Source organism: Balaenoptera musculus, chromosome 1 (assembly GCF_009873245.2).
Source record: "Balaenoptera musculus isolate JJ_BM4_2016_0621 chromosome 1, mBalMus1.pri.v3, whole genome shotgun sequence".
Classification (NCBI taxonomy): domain Eukaryota; kingdom Metazoa; phylum Chordata; class Mammalia; order Artiodactyla; family Balaenopteridae; genus Balaenoptera; species Balaenoptera musculus.
Window position 1 is genome coordinate 35,406,003 of NC_045785.1, and position 26,990 is coordinate 35,432,992.

A 26,990-nucleotide genomic window follows, 5' to 3' on the forward strand; every position below is an offset into this window, starting at 1 on the left:
GGGAAAGTCTTTAAGAAGCTGTTAGATCTACCTAGTACCCAATACAGTGGCTAAAAATAGAACCATCAGGTCCATCATCATGAAATTCTAGAATACCAGAGTGCAAAGAAAAAAATCCTAATTGCGGGATATAAAGTCAGCACACAAAAATCAGTTGCATTTTTATACACTAACAATGAATAATTTGAAAAGGAAATTAAGAAAACAATTTAACTTACAATAGCATCAAAGAGAATAAAATACTTAGGAATAAACTTACCAAGGAGGTGAAGGACTACCTGTACACTGAAAACCTACAAAAAACCACTGAAAGAAATTGAAGAATACACCAGCAAATGGAAAGACATCTTTTGTTCATGGACTGGAAGATTTATTAAAATGTCAATACTATCCAATGTGATCTACACATTCAATGTAATCCCTATCAAAATCCCAATGACATTTTTTTTGCAGAAATAGAACATCCATTCTAAAATTCATTGGGAGTCTCAAGGTACCCCAAATAGCCAAAACTCTTGAAAAAGAACAAAGTTGGAGGCCTCACACTTCTTATTTCAAAATTTACAGCAAAGCTATAGTAATCAAAACAGTATGGTACTGGCATAAATACAGACATATAGACCAATGGAATAGAATACAGAGCCCAGAAATAAACACTCACATATATGGTTAAATGATTTTCAATGTGGGTGTTAAGACTATTCAATGAGGAAAGGACAGTCTTTTCAACAAATGGTGCTGGGAAAACTGGGTATCCACATGCAAAGGAATGAAGTTGGACCCTTACCTTACATCATATACAAAATTTAACTCAAAATGGGGGCTTCCCTGGTGGCGCAGTGGTTGAGAATCTGCCTGCCAACGCAGGGGACACAGGTTCGAGCCCTGGTCTGGGAAGATCCCACATGCCGCGGAGCAACTGGGCCCGTGAGCCACAACTACTGAGCCTGCGCATCTGGAGCCTGTGCCCTGCAGCAAGAGAGGCCGCGACAGTGAAAGGCCCGTGCACCGCGATGAAGAGTGGCCCCCGCTCGCCACAACTAGAGAAAGCCCTTGCACAGAAACGAAGACCCAACATAGCCAAAAATAAATAAATAAATAAATAAAAATTTATTTAAAAAAAAAAAATCTAACTCAAAATGGACCAAAAACTTAAACATAAGAGCTAAAACTATAAAACTCATATAAGAAAATATAGGGGGAAACTTCATTATATTAGATTTTGCAAAGATTTCTTAGATATGACATCAAAAGTACAAACAAAAAGAAAGTAGATAAATTGGACTATCCAAATTTAAAGCTTTTGTGCATCAAAGAACACTATCGACAAGTGTGAAAAGGCAACCCATGGAATGGGAGAAGATATTTGAAAATCACATATCTGATAAAGGGTTGACATCCAGAATATATAAAGAACTCCTACAACCTAACTACAACAACAACAACAAAATTTTGTTTTAATAAGCAAAGGACTTGAATAGACATTTCTCCAAAGAAAATATACAGATGCCTATAATAAGTATATGAAAAAAGCAGGAGTGGAGGTAAACAGAAACTAGGCAGAGGCGAGTGATGCAGGCCCAAGAAGGTGGATGGGCTGGTAGGTGGACGGGCTGGTAGGCTTTTGTGTGCTGTACCTTCCCAGGGGTGCTACTTTTCCCAGGGCTCCATGGCTGGGCCACAGCTTGACTGAGGAGATGGTTACCAGGGACAACCAGTAGCAGAAGGAGGATGAAGCGTCAAGACCTAGAAAAGAGAAGCAATCAAGAGCCTAGAAAGATCAAGAGTCTAGAAATTGCAGTAAAGGAGAAGAGGCAAGGAGCAAAGGCAGACAGAGAAGGATCCAGACTTCTCCTGGGAAGGATGGGATAAGTCGAGTACTCTGAATGCTGGCCCCATCAGGTCAATTAGAGGCCAAGGCAAGGCTGGCCACTGGCCACTGCTGACCACTTCCTCTTTAAAATACTCTCTTCCTTGGCCACCATCATCTGTTCTTTTCTAGTTTTTCCTCCAGGGAAGGGGTTGGCAGCAGATAGGAAAGAGACCCCTCTTCCACTGAGAGAAGCTTGACTGTGGTGAGGGAGTTGGAGACACAGTTCCTCAGTGAAGAGGGTGGCAACGTCATCCATTAAGAGCAGAGGAGAGGATGGATTTGGCAATAATTTCTTGGATATGATATCAAAAGCACAGGCAACAGAAGAAAATATATAATAAATTAGACTGTCAAAATTGAAAACTTCTGTGCGTCAAAGAACACAATCAACAGAGTGAAAAGGCAACCTATGGAATGAGAGAAATCATACAGCTAATAAGGGGTCAATGTCCAGAATATATAAAGAACTCCTACAACTCCAAAACAAACAAACAAACAAACCTGATTTAAAAATGGGCAAAGGACTATAGACACTTCTCCAAGAAGATGCACAGGTGGTCAACAAGCACATGAAAAATGCTCAGTATTACTAACAATTAGGGAAATGATATCAAAGCCACAATGAGATACTGCCTCACACTCATTAGGATGGCTACTATCAAAATACACCAAACCAAAAAGAAAAAACAAAAAAAAAAAAAAAAAACCCAGAAAGTAACAAGTGTTGGCAAGGGTCTGGAGAAATTGGAACCCTGGTGCACTGTTGATTGGAATGTAAAACAGTACAGCCACTATGGAAAACAGTAAGGTGTTTCCTCAAAAAATTAATAACAGAGTTACCATATGAACCAGAAATTGCGCTTCTGGGTTTATACCCAAAAGAAGTGAAAGCAGGGTCTCAAAGAGGATATTTGTACACTCATGTTCATAGCAGCATTATTCACAGTAGCCAAAAGGTGGAAGCAACCCAAATTTCCATCAATAGATGAATGGATAAACAAAATGTGGTCTATATATGCAATGAAATATTATTCAACCTTAAAAAGGAAGGAAATTCTGACATATGATACAACATAGATGAGCCTTGAGGACATTATGCTAAGCCAGACACAAAAGGACAAATACCGTATGATTCCACTTATCTGAGATACCTAGAGTCATCAAATTCATAAAGACAGAATGCAGAATGGTGGCTACCAGGGGCTGGGGGTGGGGGGACTGAGGAGCTGTTTAATGGGGATGGGGTTTGAGTTTTTCGAGATGAGAAGAGTTCTGGAGATTAGTTGCACAGCAATGTGAATGTACTTAACACTGCTAAACCATACACTTAAAAATGGTTAAGGGACTTCCCTGGTGGTCTGGTTGCTAAGACTCTGCGCTCCCAATGCATGGGGCCCAGGTTCGATCCCTGGTCAGGGAACTAGATCCCACATGCCGCAACTAAGAGTTCTCATGCCACAACTAAAGATCCCACATGCCGCAACTAAGAGTTCGCATGCCACAACTAAAAGATCCCTCATGCAGCAACAAAGATCCCAAGTGCCGCAACTAAGACCCGTGCAGCCAAATAAATAAATAAATAAATAAATTTTTTTTTTAATGGTTAAGATAGCAAATGTTATGTTATATAGATTTTACCACAATTTTTTTTTCTAAGTAGGGCAGAGGAGTTGGAGTAAAGATTGAAGTTCCTAAGTGCTGCTGTGGGGAATGAGAGTTTGCTGACTATGGACATAAAGTCCGTCTGGGGTTGGAAACCAAGAACTTGAATCTCATGTGTTACTTTTATCGGTAACGCGCAGCAGGCCAGATGTGAAAGTGGCGACCCTGGATGCTCAGATTATCTTGGATGTAGGCTGGGCAGGGTACCTGGGGCAGAGGGACGAGGCATCTAGATGGGAGAAGAAACTCACTGTGGGTCTACCTGGTCAGAAAAGGAGTGAATCTAAGAGGAACCCATTTGGTAGGTAAAAAATGGAGTTGTCCGGGAAGATGAGGTCTAAATTCAGTCTAAGAAGAGGTGAATGGAGCGCTAGAGTGAAAGATCCTGGGCGGGACGAGGGAGGGAAAGCCACAGAGTGGGTGTGGAGCTGGCGTGCAGGCCAAACAATTAATGTTGAGAGTTTAGCCTCGTGAGGCCAGGGAGTGGGGTGAGCCGTGGACCCTCGTGGACACCAGCATCACCCAGGACAGCACTGAGACAGGAGGATGGCTGAGAGTCTCGGGGGACGTCCTCAGGGAACATGAGTGAGTGGCCACAGCAGGAAGGCTAGAGAGGGGTCTCCGGGAGCAGGTTTACGTGAGGAGGAGGACTGGCAGCTTGGAGGCCAGCCCGGGTCAACAGGAGAGTGCCACTCTGCTTGGGGTGTGGGGACTGAGCAGCCCCCAGTGGAAGGGGCCTCGGGGCAGGCACACTGCGGGGCTCAGGAGAGGGGCCGGGCTGAGGTCAGGTTTAGCATTTGCCTTATCACTCCAAAGCGTGTCTCTTCGTTTCTCCTTCTCTGCTAGACAGTGAAATGGCTCATCTCCATCTCGCTAGCGTCTGGGTTGGAGTGTCTACCCCATAGCAGGTGCTCCATAAATGTGTGCGGGGGTGGAGGTTAGAGGCGGAAGGAAGGATAAGCTTTGCAGCAGCCCAGTAACAGGCCCACACTAGTCCTGCTCTGTCCCCTACAGAGTCCGGCAAAGACTTGCCAGGCATTCCTCCCACCGTGAGACTGAATGAGCAAGAAGAAACTGGGAGAATCATTGAGATGCAGCGCCTGGAGATCCAGCGCCTCAGAGACCAGATCCAAGAACAAGAGCAGCTCCCAGGCTTCCACCCCTTTGCCGGGATGCGGTTGCCTTCCCTCCTGGGGGCAGAAGCAGACTTAAAGCTGCAGACCAAGTGACCCCCTCTGGTGAGCCGTCTCCAGCCAGGCCAGAAGAAGCACGGTGCTCCTGTCGTCCCCAGCCTGACTCTGGGCTGCAGCCCCTGCAGCCCTGACCATACCAGCCTCTCCCTCCTGCCCTGGGGAACCTGGGACACGGGCAGAATAAAGGTGTTCTCCCACAGTCGCGTCCAACTCTCTGCTTAGCCAGGGAGCTAGGGAGGGAGGAAGGGAGAGAGGGACCCTGAGGCCCGGGGGGCTCCTGCTCGTCCAAAGCCACCACTGCTAGTCCCTGCCCAGGCACAGGGCTGCCTGTCGCTGCAGAGATCCCACGCCCCGCCCCGCCCTTCTCTGGACCTCAAGGGCAGGGCTGCCTGCCGCTGCAGAAATCCCACGCCCCTCCCTGCTCTTCTCTGGACCTCAAGGGCAGGGCTGCCTGTCACTGCAGAGATCCCACGCCCCTCCCCGCTCTTCTCTGGACCTCAAGGGCAGGGCCGCCTGTCGCTTCTGACCTGCCTTCTCCCCTGCCAGCCACGTCAGGACCAGACAAAGCCTCCTACGTTTTCTTCTTACTTATGAAACATAATGAGGTTTGCTGAGAATTTTCACAGCTGTGTAAAGGTGAGAGTAAAATCATGAACATGGCAAAGTTGGTAGAGTTCCCCCACATCTTCCATTATCTGCAGACCCTGGTATCACGACTATAAGCAGAACTCTGCCCTTCTTCCTCTTACCTCCATGCCTCTCTAGACTTGTCATCCTCGGTCTGCAGGGCGCTGCCCTGCTCCTCCATTTCTGGGGGGCACCTCTTCCTCTAGACCCCATACTGGGTGGCCCAGCCACACATACCAGGAGAGGTGGTTGTTTATGCACTAAGAACCCAGATGTCCCTGTCTTCTCCCACCTGCAGAAGCCAGACACCCTTCTAATACCCAAATAACAAATATTAAGCCCCCGGTCCCTCCTGGTGTGTCATGGACTCTCAGGGCTGAGATACAACCAGACCTCAAGAAGGACTTGAACTAAGACCTGGGACACGGCTGGAACCCCCTCTCCCTCTCTTATTCTTGCCTCTCTATAGACCAGCCTCCCATTGCCAGGACAGCTGGCAGAAGGGGACCCTTAGCATCCCATGAGTAGATGCCCCAAGGCTGACATGGAGTCTCTAGTCTAACTTTAAATTGCCCAAGGAGAATATTTGGGGCCTAGCTTGAGTCTGGAGCTCACCGCTATCCAATCAACTGTACCCATAGGGGTGGGTCACAGAATAGAATCCTGGTTACTGGGGTTCATCCCTGTAGTGAAGCTGGTCATTGTGAGTGGAGCAGATATTCCAAAAGATGTCTGTCTGGGGCAACTGTCAGTCATGGGGAACATGGGGTGGGGGCAGGGGACCTGGAGCCATTGAAGACCTGGTGTTGCACCTGTGCTTTAAGCCCTTTATTCTCCAACTGCCTTTCAGGGTGGCAGGGTGGCAGGGATGGGACCTCTTTTGCTCACCACTGTCTCCAGCACCTGCACAATCCCTGGTCCAGAGAAGGGAAACAGTAAATGTTTGCTGGATGGATTATATTATTTATCGCCTCCCCCCCAACTATTTAGACTAGGTATTATTGTCCCCATTTTACAAATGAATAGACTGGGACCCACGGAGTTTAAGCCATTTTTCTAAGGTTGCAGAGCTAGAGCTGGGACTGGGACCTTCAAGGTCAATCTAGTTCCAAAACCAATATTCTCTCCACTGTTCATGCTTTCATTCACAAGCACTCCTTGAACACGTATTATATGTCAGGCCTGTTCTAGGAGCTAGAATGCATAAATCACTCCGTTCAAGAAGCTTATCTTCCAGGGCGGTAGACAGACAATATTCCAGACAGATAAGAATATATAGCATATTTGACAGCGACAAGTGCTAAGGAGAAACATGAGAGAATAAAGGAAATCAAAGAATGAGGGGCAGGGAGGTAGGAAGTACGGGGAAGGCTGTGATTTTAGACACAGGAAGGAAGCCTCACTGAGAGGGTGACATTTGAGCACCTTCCTGAAGAAAGGTGAGGGAGGGAGCCACGTGGGAGGAAGGAGCTCCAGGCAGAGGGAACAGCCAGTGCAAAGGCTCTGAGCAAGCACAAGCAGAAGAGGGACAGCTGGGGGGGTGAAGTCAGAGAAGGCCTTAGAGATTGTGGGAGGACTCTGGCTGTTTCTCTGGGTAAGACAGGCCATTGGAGGAATTTAAGCACAGCAGTGACTTTACCTGCTCTACCTTATCACAGGATCACTCTAGCTACTGGGTGGAGGATAGCCTGAGGTGGGAACTTGGCCGGGGAGGCTGGGCTACAGGGCCTCTCCCTTCTCCTGGGTCCTCCCACCATCTAACACAGGGGTCCCCAACCCCCGGGCCACATCCAAGGCCTGTTAGGAACCGGGCCACACAGCAGGAGGTGAGCAGTGGGCAAGCGAGCGAAGCCTCATCTGCCGCTCCCCACCGCTCCCCATCGCTGGCATTACCGCCGGAACCATCCCCCCACCCCACCCCCAAGTCCGTGGAAAAATTCTCTTCCACGAAAGCGGTCCCTGGTGCCAAAAAGGTTGGGGACCGCTGGTCTAAGGGATCAGTCAGAATCCACACCTCACGCTCTCTGCCCACTGCCACCTCCTCCCCCTGCCTTCAGTACCGCCCATCTGAGCTGCCTCAGCAGCCTCTGCTTTGGGGACAGAGTTCACCGGCCCTGCGAGGAGCCTGCCTGTCCACTTTAACTCCAAGTTATTCGATAAGACCCAGAATGAGAACAAAGTCTCACCCAATCAATGTTTAAACTGGAAGCTTTTAGGCTTTGTTCCCTCCACCCAAAAAATTCCCTTCAAACCCCCAGGGGAAGCCGGTGGAGGGCAGGGGGGGCGTGGATCTCATGACTTCCCCCGCCCAGCTCTATCCAGGACAGCTGGACCCTGGATGGGTCTGGCTGGGACCGGTCCCTCCTTGGGACCAGGAGGAAAATAAATGTCAGAGGGGCAAGAGGAATACACAGTCACTGAGCCCTGCCAGGCCCCTTCTTCCCCGCTCACCCCAGGGCAGGGAACGCCTCTATAATGCTCTGCAAAGTGGCAAACCCACATGTTTGTCCCCAAGATCCAGCCTGCCCTACCTCTCCTTGAGGGGAAGAACCATCTAGTAAGGGATCTGCAAGCCACACGTGGCGAGCGTTAGACATGTGGCTAGTCTGAGCTGAGATGCACTGTAAGCATAAAATACACAGCGAATTTTCAAGACGAAATAAAAGACTGAAAGAGCTCAATCCCTTGTGTATTAAAATGAAAATATTTGGGGCTTAAAATAAAATTTCACTGTATTAATTTCACCTGTTTTTCTTTACTTTTTTCACATGATTACTAGACGATTTTACATTTTAAAATTACATATGTGGCTCGTGTTATATTTCTATTGGACGGTGCTGCTCTAGAGTTATGACCAGGCCCCCAACCATCTCCACCGAGCAAAGCAAAGAGAAGCATGGACAGGTCCAGCATAATTATTTTGTGAGCTGATAATGGAAAGATAACTTTGATTTTGTTTTTCTTGTCTATTTCATACACACCAAAAGGAGAGACAGCAGGAGGCATTACAAGGGGGTCAATCCAGGCGACAACCACCTCCAACTAGCCTCCCCGCCCCCTGCCCATCGTGTAGTGTGTGGTGCCAGATTCGCCTGTTAGAAGCAGAGCCCTGGCCATGTCCTCATTATACTTTGGAACCCTCCATGAGTACCTCAGATGAGTCCAAATGCCTCACCAAGGCATTCAAGGCCCTGTGCCACCTGAGCCAAACTTGCCTTTCCAGCTTCCTCTCACAAGCTCCCTGCGTAGCCCCACATCTGGCAGTTCACACGTTCATTCATTCAACACATGTTTACTGAATACTTCCCATGTGCCAGGCACAGTGCTGGCTGCTGAGGTCATGAGGGTTAGCAAAACGGGCACTAAACCTGCACCCACTGGGAACCACACATCTAGTAGGGGATGACAGGTGAATAAATAGGGCAATCACAGCACATGCAGTAAGAGCAGTTGTGGGGGAAGCATGGGGGCCATAGGTGCCCCAAAGAGGCACCTGAACCAGCCTAGAGGTCAAGGAGGGCTTCCTGGAGGAGGTGACATCTCAGTTGAAGAATTTGAGTTAGCCAGACCAAGGCTGGGGGTGGGGCGTGGTAAATATCCCAGGGAGAGAGAACTCTGAGTTCAAACACTAAGCGGAAGGGCAGAGCAGTGCAGAGCATACATAACTGAAAGACAGGCATTCTGGCTGGAGGGCAGGGGCCAGGGGCAAATGACTGGCCTGCTGTGGATGGCAGGGGTTCTGTGAGCCTTGTAAAGGAATATGGCATTTATCCCGAAGTGTTTATTCTGCAAGTGTTTTAAGCAAGGGAGCTCCTGTTTCCCACCTGAAAATCCTTTGCCCCCTCCTCCCTGTGCACTCAAATCCTGCCTCCTCAGGGGGGCCAAAACGTGGGGCAAACCTACCTTGGTCAGGCCCTTGAGGCTTTGGAGGAGAATGGGCTAGGGGCTTGTGGGGCTCCGGCCCAGGGGAAAGCACCAAGGGATGGAGTTACTGGGGCTGGGTTTGGGGGCCAGCTGGTGTTGCAGTTTGGGGCTGAGGCAGGATTTGAGCTTGGAGTCGGGATTTGGGGGCTGGATTCAGGAACATGGGTCAAGGTTGGGGCCAAGGATGAGGCTGCCATCTAAAATCTAATTCCAGCATTTGGAGCTGAGGTTTCAAGCCAGATTTGGGGTTGGGATCTGGGGCTGGGACTGGAACTGGATTTGGAAATGGGGCTGGGGCGTCGGGGCTGGGATTTGAGATTCAGGGTTGGGGCTGAGATGTGGGGTAGGGGCCTCGGTTGGAGCTAGGAGTTCTAGTTCGGGTCTGAAACTGCAGCTGGGGCTGGGGTTGGGTTTAAGGCTGGAACTAAAGCTAAATTGGGTTGGAGCTGGGGGATGGCCTCAGGCCTGGGCTCTGGGGCAGATGGACAACATTCCTCCTGCTGCCCAGGTCTGGAAATTGCATTCGTGCCCTAACAGCAAGAGACAGAAGCCCCTCCCTTCCCAGGAATGCCTCAGCCCAGCAGAAGGAGCAGCGCCACGTCAGCCAATCGGCTCAGGCCCTGCCTTGGAAACACCTGTTGATCCTCCTCCCCCTGCCCCCCCGCCTGAGCTCACCCAGGTGCAGGTCAGGCAGGTGAAGCGCCTCCCCGGAAACAGAGCTGGAGTGCCCCACCTGCCCGCCCTGCCTGCTCAGATCGGATCCAGCACCTCCAGGCTTCTTGTGAGTGCCCCGTGGTCCCCCCTACCCCCACCATTCACCGTCTCCCACTGGCTCTTCCCCTGAGCGCCTCCACCCCACCCCCAGCCTGGCCCCATGATGCCGGCACACCTGTGCAAGCACTTTCAGACCCATGAAGTCACAGCCCTGGGGAATGCTGGGACTGATTCCAGGGCCCCTCCCCCGGCCCCTCCCCCACCTCCCTTGGGGGCACCTGCAGCTGCCCCTCCTACCTCGTGTGCCGGGCAACCCCTGCTGAGGGATTGTGGAAGACGGACACCTCATCAGAGGTGTAACCCACGTACAGCCATGAAGTCATAGTCCCGAATGATCCAGGACCTGCGTCCTATATATAAAGCAGGTGTCCCGTCCTAAATGGGAGGAGAGAATGTTGTGTTCTTTTATTCAGAAAGCATTCTCTGGGCATCTATGCGGGCCCTAGAATTCCCACTGGAATTCTGACCTGGAGCTTTTAATGCCCCCACCCCTCAAGATAAAAGTTATCGTCCTCACTTTTCAGATAATGAGCCTGAGCTCCAAGAGGTGAACTTGCTAGGGGCTTCTCTGACCTCCCCCAAGCCCCTCTTCTGACTAACCCATAGCCAGCACTCATCACAGGAACACACCTGCTATAAACTGGGGCTCCCTGAGGGCAGGGGCCGGGCTGCTGTACTTTGCCCAGTGGGAGTCACGCTGACTGGCCTCTGGAGGACGTGTTCAATGAGGAACCACTGCGAGGTCCCTCGCCCACGTACCCACGGTGGCAGGGACTGCAGCTGGGGGTCCAGTCCAAAGCCCTCCTTCCCTTTGTACCACTTTAGAGAAATCGTGGAGGAGGATGGCATGGGAGTGCGGTGAGAGGGAGAAGAGTGGGGGAAGCAAGAAGACCAGTGAGGAAGTTGAGGGGAGGGAGGTTGAAGCGCAGGAGGATGAGGGCAGAGAGTGGGATGGAGAAATGTTTAGAGGTGACATGCACAAGGGAGAGACATGAGAGAGGAGTGGGTTTGCGGGAAGATGACGAGCTTGGGTTGGGAGCTGTTGCATCAGAGGTGCCTGTGGGACACCAAGGTGACAATTGCCTTATGGGTCTTGGAGCTTGGGAGGGAGATCTGGGTTTGAGAGAGAGAGGGATTTGGGAACCAGCAGCCATGCCTGTGAGGTGGGATGGAGTGTTGGGGGTCAGATCCTGACTCGCGGAGAAGGAGTCGCAGCCCAAAGAGAGAAGATTCAGAGTCAGCCAGCTGGTTGCAGAAGGGTTAAGTCATAAGCCCCCTCCCTCCCCACAACCCTCCCCGCAGGAGCCAGCGGTGACAGCTGAGGCCATGTGAGTCGGATCCTGAATGAGGCTTTATCTCTGGGTCTCCATCCAGTCCCATCGTCCACCGTGGCACCAGCTCCCTCGGCCAGCCGGGATGGGACAGGCAACTGAGACAGCCAGAGCCAGAGAGGTCAGGGACTGGGCAGGGGGTTCCCTGGATGGGTGAGGGTGCTTTGGGTGGAGGGAGCTCTCCTGAGATCTCTGGAGAGGCATTCCCGAGGGGGCAGTACTAGGGAGGAGGTTTTCCTGAGGGGGGGGGGTTGGTTGCAGAGGACATGGGAGGATTCCCAGGGACCATCCTCAAGGCTCCCAGGAGAGACCATAAGGGGCAGGTGGGCCGGGGAGATAGCAAGTATGATTCTCCCCCCTGCAGGTGATGGTGACCATCCCCTGGACCGTGCGAGGAACAGGACTCTGGGCCTCTGGCTGCCGCGCAGGTAGTGGGGGCTCCAGGCCATGATCCGTACCTCTGCCCCCTGACGCAGCCCTCTGCCCTTACTCGTGCCAGATCAGCCATGTCTGAGAGAGAGGCTCAGGCGCCGCCGGGCCGGGGGCTGCCGCCGGATGTGCTGGCGGAGCAGGTGGAGCTGTGGTGGTCCCAGCAGCCGCGGCGCTCGGCGCTCTGCTTCGCCGTGGCTGTGGGCCTCGTGGCGGGCTGTGGGGCGGGTGGCGTGGCCCTGCTGTCCTCCACCAGCAGCCGCTCGGGCGAGTGGCGCCTGGCGGTGGGCACAGCGCTCTGCCTGCTGGCCCTGCTGGTCCTGGTTAAGCAGCTGATGAGCTCGGCCGTGCAGGACATGAACTGCATCCGCCATCCTCGCCACGTGGCCCTGCTCCGCAGCGGCGGCGGGGCCGATGCCCTGGTGGTGCTGCTCAGCGGCCTGGTGCTGCTGGTCACCGGCCTGACGCTGGCAGGGCTGGCCGCCGCCCCTGCCCCCGCCCGGCCGCTGGCCGCCATGCTGTTTGTGGGCGTCACCCTGGCTGCCTCAGGCGCGCTCTTCCTGCTGGGCCTGCTGCTGTATCAGGTGGCCGTGAGTGGACACTGTCCCCGCCCCCGTGCGGCCGCCCCCTCCACCCGCAGTGACCGCAGTGGGAATGGCAGCGTCTTCAGCATCTCAGGGCGGTTGTCCGCTGGCCAGCGTCACGAGACCACGTCCAGCATCGCCAGCCTCATCTGACCGAGCCCGGGCCCTCCTTCCCGCGACCCGCCTCAGCCTCCACAGAGCCGTGCCCGGGTGCGAGTGAGGGTGTGTGCCAACACGTGTGCGCACACGCACCAAGGGGAGAGTGACTGCATGGGTGCCCCCAGGACTGCCCAGCCCTCTGAGGGACCGTGTGACTGTGATGAGGGGCCGACTTGCACCCACACGCCCACGTCACAAGGAGGGAACTGCTTCTCCTTGGAGCTCGTGGAACCGTCAGTCTGCCTGTCTGTGTCCGGGGCCTCTAGGCAGAGAAGGGTCTGGGATCCCTGAAGATCCCTGGCCCGTATCCCTAACACCCCTCAAGGGCAACTCTGCCCTGTAACACCTGTCAGGGATTTCCCCAGGAGAGGCTGCTGCCCGCCCCAGAGACTGCGCCAGTGAGCCCCTTTATCAAGGAGACTGAACGGTGACAGTGGACGGAACACAGGCTCCGGCATGACAGGCCTGGGCTGCAGTCCCCCCCTCTACCACTCACCAGCTGGGGGCCTTGGGCAAGTGGCTTAACCTCTCTGAGCCCCGGTTTCTTGAGCGTCATGGTCACGGTCATCAATTGTTAGGATCAAATGACATTATGTATAGAAGGACCGGGCACACGGCAGATGTGCAATAAAAGTGGTGGCTGCTGTTAGTGGTATTGTCTTTATCGCACCATCTCACCTAGAGACCTTCCCTCCCCTCCCCCTCCCCTCCCCTCCCCCCCAGCCACCCCTCCCAAAGGGAACACGTCGTGCCTACCTCAGGCTGACCTAAGGTGCCTTGAAGGTGTCCTCAGCCAGACCTGTGGTCTCTCCTCATAGGTACTAGGAGGCCTGAGGGGAGACGGGATGAGGGGATGCTTAGCCTCAGGAAGGTAGTGCGTCTCTGGTCCCAGGGAGAGGGTGTTGTGGGCAGGGAGGATGGTGAGTCCTCATTTGCTTATGTGCTGGTTCCAGATGAAGCCTGAAGTATTGGGGTTTTATTGCCTGGTTTCTCTGGAGGCTGCAGCTCCTAACCCCACCTCTGAAACCAGAACATCCTGTTCTGTGTAGTTGCAGCACCGGCTGACCTGCCTCTGGGTTTCCAGGCACGGGAGGGGTGTTGGACGCCCGCTTGGGCATGAGAGTACCTGCCTGATTGGGGTCAGCCCTGGAAGGGCTCTCCCTTTCTGGATGCAGGGGCACTTCCTGTGTGACAAGGACAGAGGTCCACTGGAGGAACGCCCAAGAGCGCCAGTTACTGTTTCATCACTTGCTGCTTCACAAAATGAAGATTATAGGAAGCCCCATGGGGGACACCAAGAGAGGCCGGGAAGCCAGACAGACGTGTTGCCTAGGAGGTGTTAAATGTGGAGCTACAGAGGCTCTGACAGGAGAAAATTGCTTTCAACTTGCCAAGATCAAGGCAGTTTCCTGGAGAAAACACTAAGCCGACGGATGAGGGAAAGGGTGTTGCCAGGCCTGGGAGGGAGAAACGTGAGCAGAGAGAATAGGGCAAGTCCAAGTGCACCGGGAATTCCGTGCACCTCAGACTCCACATATTCAAATGTGAGCCCCTCTCCTCTCTACCCTGACCTAGGTCCCCGTCTCACCCTCCACCCAGCATCCAGGTTAGAGACCTCAGGTGCCGAGGTTCCCCCCTGCTTATGCAGGCTAGTGTGCAGACCCCCCAAAACGACAGGCCTCCCTCTCTCCTCAACACACCCACGAGCCAGCCACACTGCACCATTGTCGTGACTTCACCACGGGGGGTCCTGGCACGGGCCTGGGCACATAGTAGGGTGTGGATGGGCGGATGAAGAACTCGGCTTGGTGAGACCCACCTATAACCGGGAAGGGTAGGGAAGTTAGGCCATTGTCCGCTGATGGCCCTGAATCTTTCCCTCCTGAGGCCCCGCACTGTCTTCCCCAGAAACTCTCATTCTTCCCTGGCTCCCAAGAGGGAGCTCTCACTATCACCCAATTCCTGGGCCATTAGAGGACCACAGAATGCCTCTTCCTCCTGTGAAACAGGGATAAATCCTGTTTCTTTTCAGCTAAGACAGGGTTAGACTCTTTCACGATATTTCTTTTAAGAAACTAAAGGAAAACAGAAACACAGAAAATTGGGAGGGGGGAAGAGTTACACAGGAAAATGTCTAGACGAGCAGCTACTGTAGGCCAGGCCCATGTCAGGCTCTCCTGGGAAGGATGCCAGATGAGGAGCATGGTTAATGCCCACAGAGGACACTGTGGACCTATTCCAAAGGGCAGTGGAAGTCGGCATGTACACACCCAGCTACAACATGAGAAGGATGGTAGGAGCTGGGTGGAGGCCCAGGTGGGGCGGAAATGCTAATACTTCCTGATTCACTAAAGCCAACCCCACAACCTCCCACCTCCAGCTTGTGTGCTCAAAGCTGTGCACTAAACCCCATCTTGGTCCCCATGGCAACCAGTCATCCACTGGCCCCTCTGCTCTCTCTCTGTCCCTCTAAAGCAGCCCATTCTGTTTTCATCTCCCATCTGGCTCAGATTCTGTGACCCATCATGTCACCCACTCCTTGACAGAGTCCTCAACAACTTAGCCCCCTGACCTTTGGTCCCACCCTCCCAGCAAAATCCCCTCCTTGGATAAACCCTCACACCGACCAGCTACTAGAGAAATCTGCACAGCCGGGCAGCCTGGTGTCACCGTGATTCCCCATCACCAACCTCAACCAGGTCTGAAACTCGGCTCACCAGTTACGCTGTTTCCCCGGCCAGCTCCTGCTCCCACAGAGCCCTCAAGTTCTCTCCACTCCCTTCACACCACAACATCACCCCCTCACAGCCCCCAACACTGCTCTCTGCAGACTTGGCCTCCCTCACTCGCCATGAGAAAATAAGAGTCGTGGGGTGGGAAGCCTCCACCTTGCTCCTGTGAAATCACGCCTCCTTTACTCCTGTCTGTCAAGTGGTCTTGTCAGCCCAGCTGAGGAATGTGGACTTTGTCCTCGGGACACTGAGAAACATGGAAAGATTTTAATTAGGGGAGTACTCTGAGCAGAATAGGATTGGGGACTCGCGGGCTGCAGTGTGAAGCTGGGATTGGTCTTAGCAGGAAAAAAAAAAAAAAGATCAAACAGCCCCAGAAATGCCATCTCAGCTGGCCCCTGAGGGATGAGAAGCAGCTGGTCAAGAAGGTTGGGAAGAGAATCCCAGAAAGGAGGAATAGCAGAAGGGCCCAGAGACAAAAGAATTGGTTCCTTCGAGGAACCACAGAAGGTTTGGGTGGTGGGAACATGGAGTATCAGCTGGCAAGAGGCAAGGGTGAGGCTGGGGGGATCCCTGGGCCCCTCCCGGGTTTCAGAGGCTCCCTAGCAGGTAGCACAGTTTCTTAAGGCCAAGAGGAATCCAGTGAAGGATTGTAAGCAGAGGGATGGCCTGGCCGGAATTGTATTTTAAGACAATTAGGATTAATTGGAAGGGGTAAAAATGGAGGCAGGGAAATCAGTTGGTGGATTGCTGCCATCTCCAGATGCGAGATGACGCGGCTCAGACAAGGGGGTGGCTGCTGGGACAGAGTCAGACAGGACAGGTTCGATGGATGCTCAGAAGGTGGGACCGACAGGTCTTTGTGACTAACTCCCTGGAGGGGCTTTTTTAGGATGGGACAGATGTGATGGGTCCACGTTGATTGAAAGAGAAGTTGAAGACACAAGGCAGAGAAGAGGCCAGTCTTCAAGTCCCTGAGCGGGGAGGCGGGGAGGGTGGATCCGAGCCCATAATGGAGGGATTGGGCTCACGATGCTATTTTGATAGGAGAGAAGGAAGAATGGACAGGAAGCTCTGTGGGTTTTGTAGCAGGAAACTGACAACTACTCTCTCTGTGAGGCAGAGGCCATTTTAAGGAGCTGCTGCCGAGAATGACCAAGAAAACAGCGAGGTTGCTGAAGGCTTTGAGAGCCCGCGGGAGGCTGGAGAACAGGCAGGAACGGAAGCACGGCCTGGGCGATGGGGGCAGCAAAGGGGGGGTTCCTCAACAACACGCGGAGGGCGGGATGCAGGCCTCAGGTTGGAGTGTCACCTGGAGTGTGTAATGGTGACATGACAGGGCAGGTAAGCTGAGGATACTAGCAAGAGGGAGGCTGCCATAGAGGGCCCTGTAATCTAAACTGATGTTGGGGGAAAAGACAAGAGGAGCTCATGGAGACGGCACAGAGAGGTCTGGATCTCTTAGAAGCTCCCATTGGGCGGCAGGCGAGGTGGAGGGAGAGAGACCTGCCGCCACATGTTCCTCCTGGGCCACCTGGATACTGGATCCTGGAAGAACATGTTCCTGAAATTTCCAAATGTGTTCCAGTCCAGGTGGTCCTTCCATCATATCCAGTCACACCCCTCCTGAGACCTCAGGCCCCCCTCGAGGAGCTTCCTCCAGGCCTCGGGGGACCAACACAAGCTCAGTTCTTGCACACTGACTGTGCTGCCTTCTGGACTGCTCCCCGGGACCTGTGAGACTGCCCTGGGCATAGCAGAGACCAGCCCACTCTGGTCCCCTCCCCAGCCAGGGATGGGACATACCACTTCTACCCTCACAGCCTGCTCTCCCAAACCTGGAACTTCTCGGCCCCCATTCACAGGGGGCAGAGGGGCGCCAGCCCAGGCAGGGTGGGAACAAGTCCAGCTACCAGGAGATTCCTTCACTGGGTCTGTTTGATCATGACTTAGACGTGAGATAAGGGCGTTATTGCTGAGTGAAGCAGGCACGCTGCAGTTAACTTGTTTAAGCCTCAACTTCTCAGTCTATAAAATGGGGTGCCTGCCTAGCAGGGCGGTTGTCAGGAAGTGCTAACACATCAGTATTATTATTGTTATTGTTGTCGTTATTTTTATATTCTACAGCATCAGAACTTCTAACTCAAGTCCTTTGCTGTTCTGAACTGGATCTTCTGACCTGAGTCCTGGGAAACAGAGAAGTTCAAATCCCAGCCTGGAGAGAGTGAGGAGGAGGAGGCATGGCGAGCTCCTCCTTCAGGATTAAGACTGATCACCTGTCCTGGGGAGCAATTGCCCTGGCGGTGCCCATACAGATATGGCTAATACTTGCAGATGCTTGCTCTGTTCTACTTTACACGTCACTCATTCAATCCTTCTAAAATTGTGTGAGGCAAGTACTATTATGATCCTCATTTTACTGAGAAGAAATTGGAGCGCTGAGGGGGTAAGTAACTTGCCCAAGGTCACACAGCAGGTAGATGGCAGAACTGGGATTTGAATCCAGATAGTCTGTGCTCTCAACTCAGTTTACTGCTCCGCTGGGCTTCTTCAACTTCATGTCCGTGGCTTGTGTGACCCCTGTCTTTGGCCTCCACACAAGGACAATGGATGTGGCCTTACTCTGGGGGCAGCAGGATGAGGCAGCCAGGAAGCTAGGCTGTCCTCTGCAGTCAGGTCTGGGTTGGGGCTCCCTGGGAAGAGAAGGTGATGCCAGCTGCTGAGGGGTAAGGACAGGGTGCAGGGCCGGGGGCAGAGATGGGCTGGGATCAGGGTCTGAAGCCAGAGGAGGGCAGACCAGAGGGAAGCCTGGCTGAGTGCCAGGCCTCCCAGCAGTTCCAGCATCCCCGGGCCTTTGAACCTGTGGACCCAGGTGGTGCTCCCTCTTCGTGCCTGGGGCCAGGCATGCAGAGCTCAGTGGGAACCATTCCTCAGGGGAATCCAGCAGGGCTGCTCTCAGGGTCCAAGTTTCCTGCCACCCACAGCAGGTTCTGAGAGGAAGCCTTCCCTGCCAACCCTTCTTGGTGCTGGGCTCAGAAAAGTGACTTCTAATCTGGGGTTGGGCCCTTACCTCCTCCTGGATCCCTCAGAGGTTCTGACCCAAGTCCCCAGGAAGATGTGAAAACGGGGACAGCCGAGCTCTTTCCTAACCCCGAACTGCAGGCAGGGCAGCCCCTCCAGGTGGACCTTGGGAACGCATGAGGGCAGGGGACAGACCCACCTGGGTTCCCAGCAGCTCCCCCCCCGGAGGCCAGGACACGCTCTGCTACTCAGCCTCCTCTCCGGGGTCTCGGGCTGGGGCCCACACAGGGCCTTCCCGGGCCTGCGAGGGGGGCAGCTGTCTCGTGACTGAGGAACAATGGCTGGGGTTAGGCTCCCCTCCTCCCTGGCGGCTTCTCGCCAAGCTCTCCTGCCACATCCTCCTCTGCGGACGAACCCTCCTTTGCCAGTGTTTCCCTGCTCAGTCCTCAGCGCCTCCGCTACCCCGCCCCCTCCCTGGTGATCTGATTCACTCCCGGGGACTCAGGGACCCTATTGTCAATGATTCCCAAGCCCACATCTACAGACCGGCCTTCGCCCTGTGAATCCAGCAGCCCCAGGCATCTCTCCCCCGGAAATCCCATGTCCAGCATTGAACCCTCACTCCCCCGAAACCTGCTCTGCCTCAAGTGCCCAGCCAGCCAGTCAGAAACCAGGGTGGCTTCGTTGATTCCCTACTCCCCACGTCCAGCAGCCAAAAGTCCTGTCAGCCACCCCTCCCATCCACCCCCATCCCTTCCAGATGTGACCCTGCCTGTCACACCTCTGGAATCTCTCTGTTCCCTGTACCACACCTTAGTCACGTCTGGGTCTCTCCCCTGCAATCCATCCCCACGCACGGCATCCCCCTCTTCAGCTTCATCACTGGCGCGGGCCCCCTGGACCCTACACTGCAACCCTCCTTGACCTCCTGCCTTTTCCTCAAGCACCCCCCTATATTAGTCAGCCCTCACTTTCTTTCTCTGCTGGCTCTTTCCTCAAAGGCTAACACTGCATCCGGTGGACACATGTGAGTGGCTGTCAGGTGTCCGACAACTTCCCCTTTTCTGGCTGGGACTGACCTGGAACAAACAGGTGGGCTCCCCAAATCACAAGTGGACTACACGAGCCTGCCCCCACTGGTCAGAACTGGGACAGAACTGACTGACAGAACTGGTCAGTAGTAGATACTTTTCTTTTTTTTTTTTTGGCTGCGTTGGGTCTTTGTTGCTGCGCGTGGGCTTGTCTCTGGTTGTAGTGCGCGGGCTTCTCATTGCAGTGGCCTCTCTTGTGGAACACGGGCTCCAGGCACGCGGGCTTCAGCAGCCGTGGCGCGCAGGCTCAGTAGTTGTGGCGCAGGGGCTTAGTTGCCCTGCGGCATGTGGGATCTTCCCAGACCAAGGCTCAAACCCGTGTCCCCTGCATTGGCAGGTGGATTCTCAACCACTGCACCACCAGGGAAGCCCCGCAGTAGTAGATCCTTGACTCAAGATGGGCCAATCAGATTCTAGCACCTGAATACTGGAGACCCAGAATCAAGAGTTTGGAAGTCCCAGGCATGGAGCCTCATAAGTGCCCATAAATGACAAAGCACTAGAGGTCCCATGCCTGACCTCAGGCGGCTGGGACCACCTGCTTCCTGCCCTCCTGAGTCAGCTGTCCCTTTAATTCACCCCCAAAACTCCTTTCCATTGCTTGCAACCAAAGAAGCTTAACTCAAGACTCTGCCGTCTTGAAACTGCCTCCCTTGCCCCAAACTCCCCCCCAGCAACCATGACTCTGTCCTTCTCCTCTCTGCCAAGGTTCCTGATAAAGTCTTCCACAGTAGACGCCACGGTAATTCAACAAAGTCAACAAATATTTATTTAGCATCTGCCGTGTGAGAGACTCTGAGGACACAGAAGAAGGCGCAGACTGTGGCCTCAGAGAATTCACAGTCTAGCCCGGTAAGGGGTTAGTGCAAATTGTAATAAAGATAAAAATTAAACGTGGTAAGAGACTGGTAGGGAAACTCACAGGTGTTAAGGAAGGGAGGGGCTCTGGGAAGGTGTCCCAGGGAGGGCATGTCCGAGCACTGTCATGGCTTTGAGCGACAAGGGACATGTTTATGCACAAGTTTCAGTTCAGGAAAATAAAAAATGAGTGACTTCTTCCTATTTTTATTTAAAATGAAAATAGATTTATTAGTATCTGTGAAAAACATAATATATTATAACTATTTAGATTACCACTTGATTGATAGGAAAAAAATCTCCCTAAGAAACTTGGCACAATGATTTTCACCTGCTAAGATGTTATCACCTGGGCACATTTGAAATGCTGGCAGGTAGGCAGGCCCCATGGGGTCTACTGGCCAGGGATTCTCATCACTGTCATAAAGGACTTGGGAGAAGAGAAGGGCAGGGAGACAAGGGAAGAGCGTGAGCAAAGGTCCATGGAGAAACAGCATGGTAGGTGGGGGAGGAATAACAAATAATTGGTTAAGTAGGGAGTAAAGTAGGGAAAGGCAGGAAAGGAAACCAAAGGCTGACAGAGGCCTGATTTCATAGCCAGGGCCTTGGTAGGCTTTATCCCAAGAACAGGAGGGAGCCATTGAGGGTTACTGAGCAAGAGAGGGTCATGGTCACTTTGGTGGCTAGTGTCAAGGAAGGGAGGATTGATCTACCCCTGGTCAGCCCTTAAGCCCTAGCCACCAAGTCCCTGAGGCTTGCGGTTCCCACAAAGTATCTGCTGACCTTAAGCTGTCAGGCATAGGGGTGGGGGGGGTCCGAAGATGAGGGCTCAGAGGGAGAAGTGGTCCCTACTTCCCTCCGTCCCCAGCCCACCAACCCCAGGGTGAATGTAATTGTCCTCGATGAAGCCATCGTCATCCTCATCTTCACCCACCTCGGGGCGGACCCCTTTCCCTCTCCCAGACAGCGGGCGGTGCTGGTAGCTGGCACGGTATTTGCGGCAGAGGTGGCATTTGGCAGCAAGTGCGATGAGGAGAGAAAGGACCACAGCCCCCAGCACGACCCCTACCAGCACAGGCCATGCCCGGGCCCCGCTGCCCAGTCCAGGGGATATGGCGGATGCTGTGGGGAGCTCCGAGGGCTCCACAGTGGCTGCAGAGAAAGGGACAGTGTTAGGGATGGGGCCCCGGATTGGCTCCCTGGTGAAACTGAGAGGAGTGGGGCAAGTTCCTCCCCCCAACCTCAGCATCTAAGGGGTACCCAATCCCCTCCTCAGCCTCCCTCCCACTGTCACTCACTTCGGTTTGCCTCACTCATTGAGGGGCCAGAAGACACTGGTGAGCCTCAGCCTCTGCCAGAAGAGCCCTTGCTCTAAGGAGACTCCCAGACGCCAGGCAGCCACAGGGCACAGAGTCCTGGAACATACACATACGTTTGGATGTCAGGGATGGCCACAGGGCGCATGTTCCAGGCCACACTCACAGCTGCGTGAGGGCGCTGCACAAACTCCGGAGACTGGACAATTGACCATAACCAGTTGCCCGCAGGAGAAAAACAAGCCGAGCCACGGAAATTGGCTGTTTGTAAGGGAACACCCGGAAGTGGCTGGAAAAATAACTCAATGCTGGAATTTACTGAGCACAACTTATGATTCAGTCAACAGGCAACGTTGACTTGGCTTACAGAACCTTGTAATGTGGGCATAAACATTATCCCCACTCTCCAGGTGAGGACTCTGAGGCCCAGAAAGGTGAATTAACTCAGCCAAAGTCCCAGGACTTGAACCCAGGTCTCTGATGCCAGGGCCCAGAGCCCAGGCTGCTCCCCTGCTTGGTAAGCTGAGGATGGTAGGTGGGGCAGAGGCAGGCCTGGCTTCCAGGGGTTGGACACAGCAACTGCTGGGAGGTAATGGGCAAAGTGGAGACCACGCATGGAGGGCGGTGCTGGGCTCCACCCAGAACAGGAAGCTCCAGACACAGCCTGGCCCCTCTGCTCCTGAGTCAGAAGCCCTGCGTCCACACCCACCACCGCTACCCTCAGCCCTTCAGGCACATTCCTTGTCCTTTCACCTCTGCCCCAGGGGGCGGCGAGCTGTATTCTAGCAGTAGCCAAATGTAAGTCAACTGGATCAGGAAAATATCTGGCTGAGAATCACTAGGGCTGGGAAGGATCTAGAGAAGGACGAGCATCTGAATTAAGGGAATATCTGGAGGAAGGTCATATAGGCTCAGGATACCTGGAGGAAGAGCATCTGGGCCAGAGGAGTGTCTGGGGGAGCAGCACCTGATTCTGGGGAGTACCTACAGGAAGAGCATCTGGGTTACAGAAGTACCTGGAGGAGGAACAGCTGGGGCTTGAGGTATCTGAATCAGAGGAGGACCTGGGAGGAGTGTCCAGGCTAGGAAAGCACCTAAGAGAGAAGCACCTAGTTTAGGGGAGTACCCGGCCATACTCTTTAATATCAATACTGTCATGATGCCCTCCCTCCTCAACTCCACATTGTCACCAAGCCCCATGAGTTCTTCCTCTCAATATCCCTAGAATGCCTATGCCCCTCCTCTGCACCCCGCCGCCACTGCCCCAGTCCAAGCCACCTTCATCTTGTACCTCAACTCTTGCAATAACCTCCTAACTGGTCTCTCCTCACCTCTCATCCATTCCTCAGAGTGATGGGCCTATGGCTCAAACCTGACCCCATTACTCCCCTGCTTAAAAATCCTGCCCAAGCTCCCCAGGCCCGCAAGGCTGCGTGCAGATTCCTCAGCACATCCTTCAAGGCCTCGCAATCCAGCACGCAATCCAGCACACAGCCCCCAGTTCCCTCCCCGTGCTACACACACACACCTACACACACACACACACACACACACAAACACACACACACACTCACACACACACCCTGCCTTGCCCTCTTGTTTCTCAGCCACCCCCTCCTCAGTTTTTTGAGTCCCTCATCCCTCAAGGCCAAATCAGATCATACCTGCCTGTGAGGTTGTCCCAGGGCCCCCCTCATCACCCCCTTCACTGCCCTGGCCAGTTACTAGATGGGCAGCTCCCTGGTCATGGGCTGGGCCGAATAGCGTGCACCCTGGCGCTGGCAGAGAGCTTAGCAGTCAGCTGCTCCGCACATGTTTGTGAGATGAGTGAATATGGGGGGAGGGTAGGTGGGGGGTCATTAGAAAGGAGGAGTAAATCATTCACTCATCCATTCATCAGCAAACATTCATTGGGTGCCTACCACGAGCCCGGCACTAGGCATTGGGTCCTAAAAAAAAAAAAACAGAAAGGATTTTGTTAAATTGAAATGAGTTGAATTCAACCTGACATTTTTAAGATTTTACTCCTACTCCTTTCCTTCCTGTCCTGTCCCTGTGAATTCTTCCCAAGGACACACACACACACACACACACACACACACACCCTCAGGCTGCCACCCCACCCCTTCTGGTCACATTTCTTCCACCGACAAACACGCACCCCACCCTGATTTGTAGCTCCTTTCCTGCTCCCAGGAGCCCTCGGGGATCTGTGGGTTCCCCATCCCAGGCCCCCCCAGTGTCTTTCCCTCTGCTCCCCACCTGTAGGAACTGTGCACTGTCCGCGGAGGAGCTTCCAGTTAGAGCCGGCAGGACCCGGCCAGGTGGGCGGGCCAGAACTGCAGCTTGACTCACCTGCGGACGCAGCAGCCAGGCGGGGCCGAAGCCGCAGGTGAGGGCGGAGAGCAGAGCCTCCAATAGGGAGGACTAATGCTACATCTTCCCCAGAATTGCGGAGAACCTTCTGGCGCAGGCGTCACCCCCACCCCCAGTGCCGGGGGCGGGGGCGGTTGGGGGGTTAGTGCCGCTGGGATCCAGGGAGGGGGCAGTCTTCAGCAGGCAGCAGCTCCAGCTGGCGGCCCTGATAAACAAGTGAATTTCCGGTGACAGGTACGAAGTCCAGAGTTGAAGAGGGACGGCCTGTGAAGGCGGCCGGCCGGAACCAGAGGGGAGGGGGGTAGGCATCCTCCAGGCAAAGCCAGAGGGACCAAGAAGACGCAAAACTGCCTGCAAATGTGTATGTAAGCGTGTCTCTGTGTGTGTGTGTGTGTGTGTGTGTGGAGGTCAACGGGGAGTGTGAGTTCAGAGGCCTTTTGAGGAGTGTGTATGTGCCCTTGGGGGGTTATTGTGTGTATGTGTGTTTACCTGGACAAGGTACAAGCCTCTATCTGGATCTCAAGGATCCTGTGACCCCACAAAGCTAGGCTCTGAACCTCTACCTTTTGCCTTACTCCTCTTCCCCAGGCCGAGTGCCTCCTTGTCCTTTCAGACCCTCATGGAGTCACGTTCCCAGAGCCCTCCGTCTAGCCCAGCAAGCCCCGCCTCCACCCTGGCAAGCCCCGCCTCCACCTGGCAAGCCCCGCCTCCTCCATCCCCAGAGCACCGGCTGTCACAGCATTGCTTTCACGATCTTGTAATTGTTTCTTCCTGTGCTGCCTCCCCAACTAGACTAGCAGGGGAGCTCTCCCAGGGTGGAAACAAGTTTGACAGTCTCTGGGTTCCCAGCACCTGCCGTAGGGCAGGCTCTCAGTAAATATCTAAGGGAAGAAGAGTTCCATGAGCTAAGCCATGCTGGCACAGGAGTTCACAGGAACCCGCAGGGCACAGCGGAGCAAGGGCTGCTGCCAGGGCTTGCAAGTGGGGCACGGTAGAACTGTGGCTGGAAAGTGGAGGCCAGTTCATGCAGGACCTTGAAGATCTTGGCTCCGAGTTTGAGCTCCTACCGCCAATGGCCCCTTCCTAACTCTCCCACCTACACCTCACACTCTCTGCTGCAGTCACACCAAACTGTTCCCTATTCCTAGAACCCACCACGCTCTCATCTCCCAGGCTTTTCATGAACTCTTTCTGGGACCCCTGCTTTCCTCCAACCTTAACCTTCATCCTCTCCCCCAACATGTCCACCTCCCACTTGGCTAACTGTTCCTCCCATCACATGGGCCCCAACTTAGGTCCTCTTTATCTAGATGCACCCTTGTTTGGATCCCTCCTCCCTGCTCTGTGCCCCCTGAAGACCCTGGCCCTTCTCCCCCATAGCCCTGACCACACAGCACTGTGATTTTCTCTTTACTTGTCAGAGTGCCCTATGAGCCTGTAAACTCTGGAGGTAGGGTCTGTGTCTGTCTTGTTCCCCTTCAAATCCCTAATATCTAAAATGACAACAATAAATACTCCTGAAATAAATGAGAGGAAAGTGGAGATTATCCTGGATGGGGCAGTGAAGAGCCTAGGAAGATTTAGGGGTTTGGTTTGATTATGAAGCAAGGAAATCACAGGATTCAAAAGATATTCATTGAGCACCTACCATGTCCTGGGCACTGTGCCAGGTGGTTTTGTTGTTGTCATTGTTGTTTTAATTGAGGTATTCACATAGCATAACCTAGTTCACATAACAAAAAATTCACCATATCAGTCGATTTCAGTGCACAATTTAGTGGCATTTATTACATTCAGAATGTTGTGCAACCATCACTCTATGTAGTTCTAAAACATTTTCTTCACACCAAAAGGATTCTCCCCACTCATTCAGCAATCACTCCTCATTTCCCCCTCCCCAGCCTCCAGCAACCTCTAATCTGCTCTCTGTCTCTATGGATTTGCCTATTCTGGATATGTCCTACAAATGTAATCAGATTTGGGCCAGCTTTTTAATGAATTATTTCATTTAATCCTCCTGACTGTACTATGAGATAGATGTTAATTATTTCCTTAACAGATGAATAAAATGAGGCCATGAGAAGGTAATTTGTGTGAAGTCCCATAGAAGAAAACAAGTAAAGGTCTACCCATCCATTAGTCAGCCATTTATTCAATGAATACTTACTAAATGCCCACCACAGAGCCACAGCCAGCCCATATGGCAAGCATTGCAAAATAGCAAAAGGCCACCTGCTAGATGCCCCACAGCATGGAGAGCAGAGAGCAGGCTGGATACTGGCACCCACCGGCCCATCAGCCAGGAGCTCTGGTGCAGTGAACAACCTTCACAACCTTCTATGGCAGCCCTGGCAACCATGTGGTAAGCTCTGTGCTAGCTGCTGGGGAGAGTTCCTGCTGCCATACAGCTTTCATTCTGGTGGTGAAGGTTGACAATACACAAGTAAAGAAATAAATACGATTATTTCAGATAATGGTTAGTGCTGTGAAGAAAGTAAAATAGCTTCGAGTGATGAAGTTGTGGAAGGGGCTATTTTTTTCTTTTTTAATAGCTGTGACTTCTATGGGTGACAGTCTTTTTAAAAAATATTTATTTATTTATTATTTATTTTGGCTGTGCTGGGTCTTAGTTGCAGCACCCGGGATCTTCATTGCGGCATGCAGGATCTTTAGTCGCGGCATGCGGACTTCTTAGTTGTGACATGTGGGCTCTTAGTTGCAGCATGCATGCAGGATCGAGTTCCCCGACCAGGGATCGAACCCGGGACCCCTGCATTGGGAGTGCAGAGTCTTATCCACTGGAGCACCAGGGAAGTCCCGGGGCTGCTCTTTATTAGTTAGTCGGAAAAGGGGGGGACTGGCTGAAGGGGGGATGTTTGAGCTGAGATCTGAATAAGAGTGAGTGAGCAACCATGCCAATATCTGGGAGAAGAACATTCCAGAAAGAGGGAACAAAGATGGAGAAGCAAGAGCATGGCTTGTTCAAGCAACAGAAAGGAGGCCGGCTGGATGGGGTTCAGTAAGTGGGGAGAGATGGGAG

At 53.2% G+C, this 26,990-nt stretch overlaps 3 protein-coding genes and 1 long non-coding RNA gene across 16 annotated transcripts in view; 2 read left to right on the plus strand and 2 right to left on the minus strand.

The window, feature by feature from the left end:
* The window catches only part of CFAP57 (cilia and flagella associated protein 57), a 76,939-nt gene extending 70,572 nt beyond the window's left edge, over positions 1-6,367 (plus strand). The window contains exon 22 of the mRNA XM_036823838.1: positions 4,550-6,367. Within this exon, the coding sequence (XP_036679733.1) occupies positions 4,550-4,764 (215 nt within the window). The 3' untranslated portion in view covers positions 4,765-6,367. The remainder of the gene's footprint in view (positions 1-4,549) is intronic.
* The window catches only part of LOC118880276, a 32,982-nt gene extending 19,488 nt beyond the window's left edge, over positions 1-13,494 (minus strand). For all 5 annotated transcript variants that reach the window (XR_005016247.1, XR_005016246.1, XR_005016244.1 and 2 more), the window contains exons 1-2: positions 13,313-13,494; positions 10,291-10,428 (exon numbers count right to left, since the gene is read on the minus strand). This is a non-coding gene — a long non-coding RNA (uncharacterized LOC118880276). The remainder of the gene's footprint in view (positions 1-10,290; positions 10,429-13,312) is intronic.
* Positions 9,551-13,205, plus strand: TMEM125 (transmembrane protein 125). Its single transcript, XM_036823852.1, has 3 exons — positions 9,551-10,060; positions 11,356-11,505; positions 11,749-13,205. The coding sequence occupies exon 3, from the start codon at positions 11,891-11,893 to the stop codon at positions 12,548-12,550; it is 660 nt and encodes a 219-aa protein (XP_036679747.1). The 5' UTR covers positions 9,551-10,060; positions 11,356-11,505; positions 11,749-11,890; the 3' UTR covers positions 12,551-13,205.
* A 6,652-nt stretch (positions 13,495-20,146) lies between the features above and the next one.
* C1H1orf210 (chromosome 1 C1orf210 homolog) lies at positions 20,147-24,307 on the minus strand. Of its 9 annotated transcripts, none has more exons than XM_036873983.1 (5): positions 23,930-24,307; positions 23,497-23,523; positions 22,591-22,668; positions 21,557-21,673; positions 20,147-21,410 (listed from the first exon to the last, which is right to left on the minus strand). In XM_036873983.1, exons 4-5 carry the CDS (start codon positions 21,573-21,575, stop codon positions 21,088-21,090), a joined length of 342 nt encoding a protein of 113 aa, XP_036729878.1. In that variant the 5' UTR covers positions 21,576-21,673; positions 22,591-22,668; positions 23,497-23,523; positions 23,930-24,307; the 3' UTR covers positions 20,147-21,087. The 9 variants fall into 9 exon arrangements, with proteins under 9 accessions (XP_036729878.1, XP_036729871.1, XP_036729886.1 ...); XM_036873976.1 differs by lacking the exon at positions 23,930-24,307 and adding an exon at positions 23,837-23,917; XM_036873991.1 differs by lacking the exon at positions 23,497-23,523.
* Between the last annotated feature and the right edge of the window lie 2,683 nt (positions 24,308-26,990).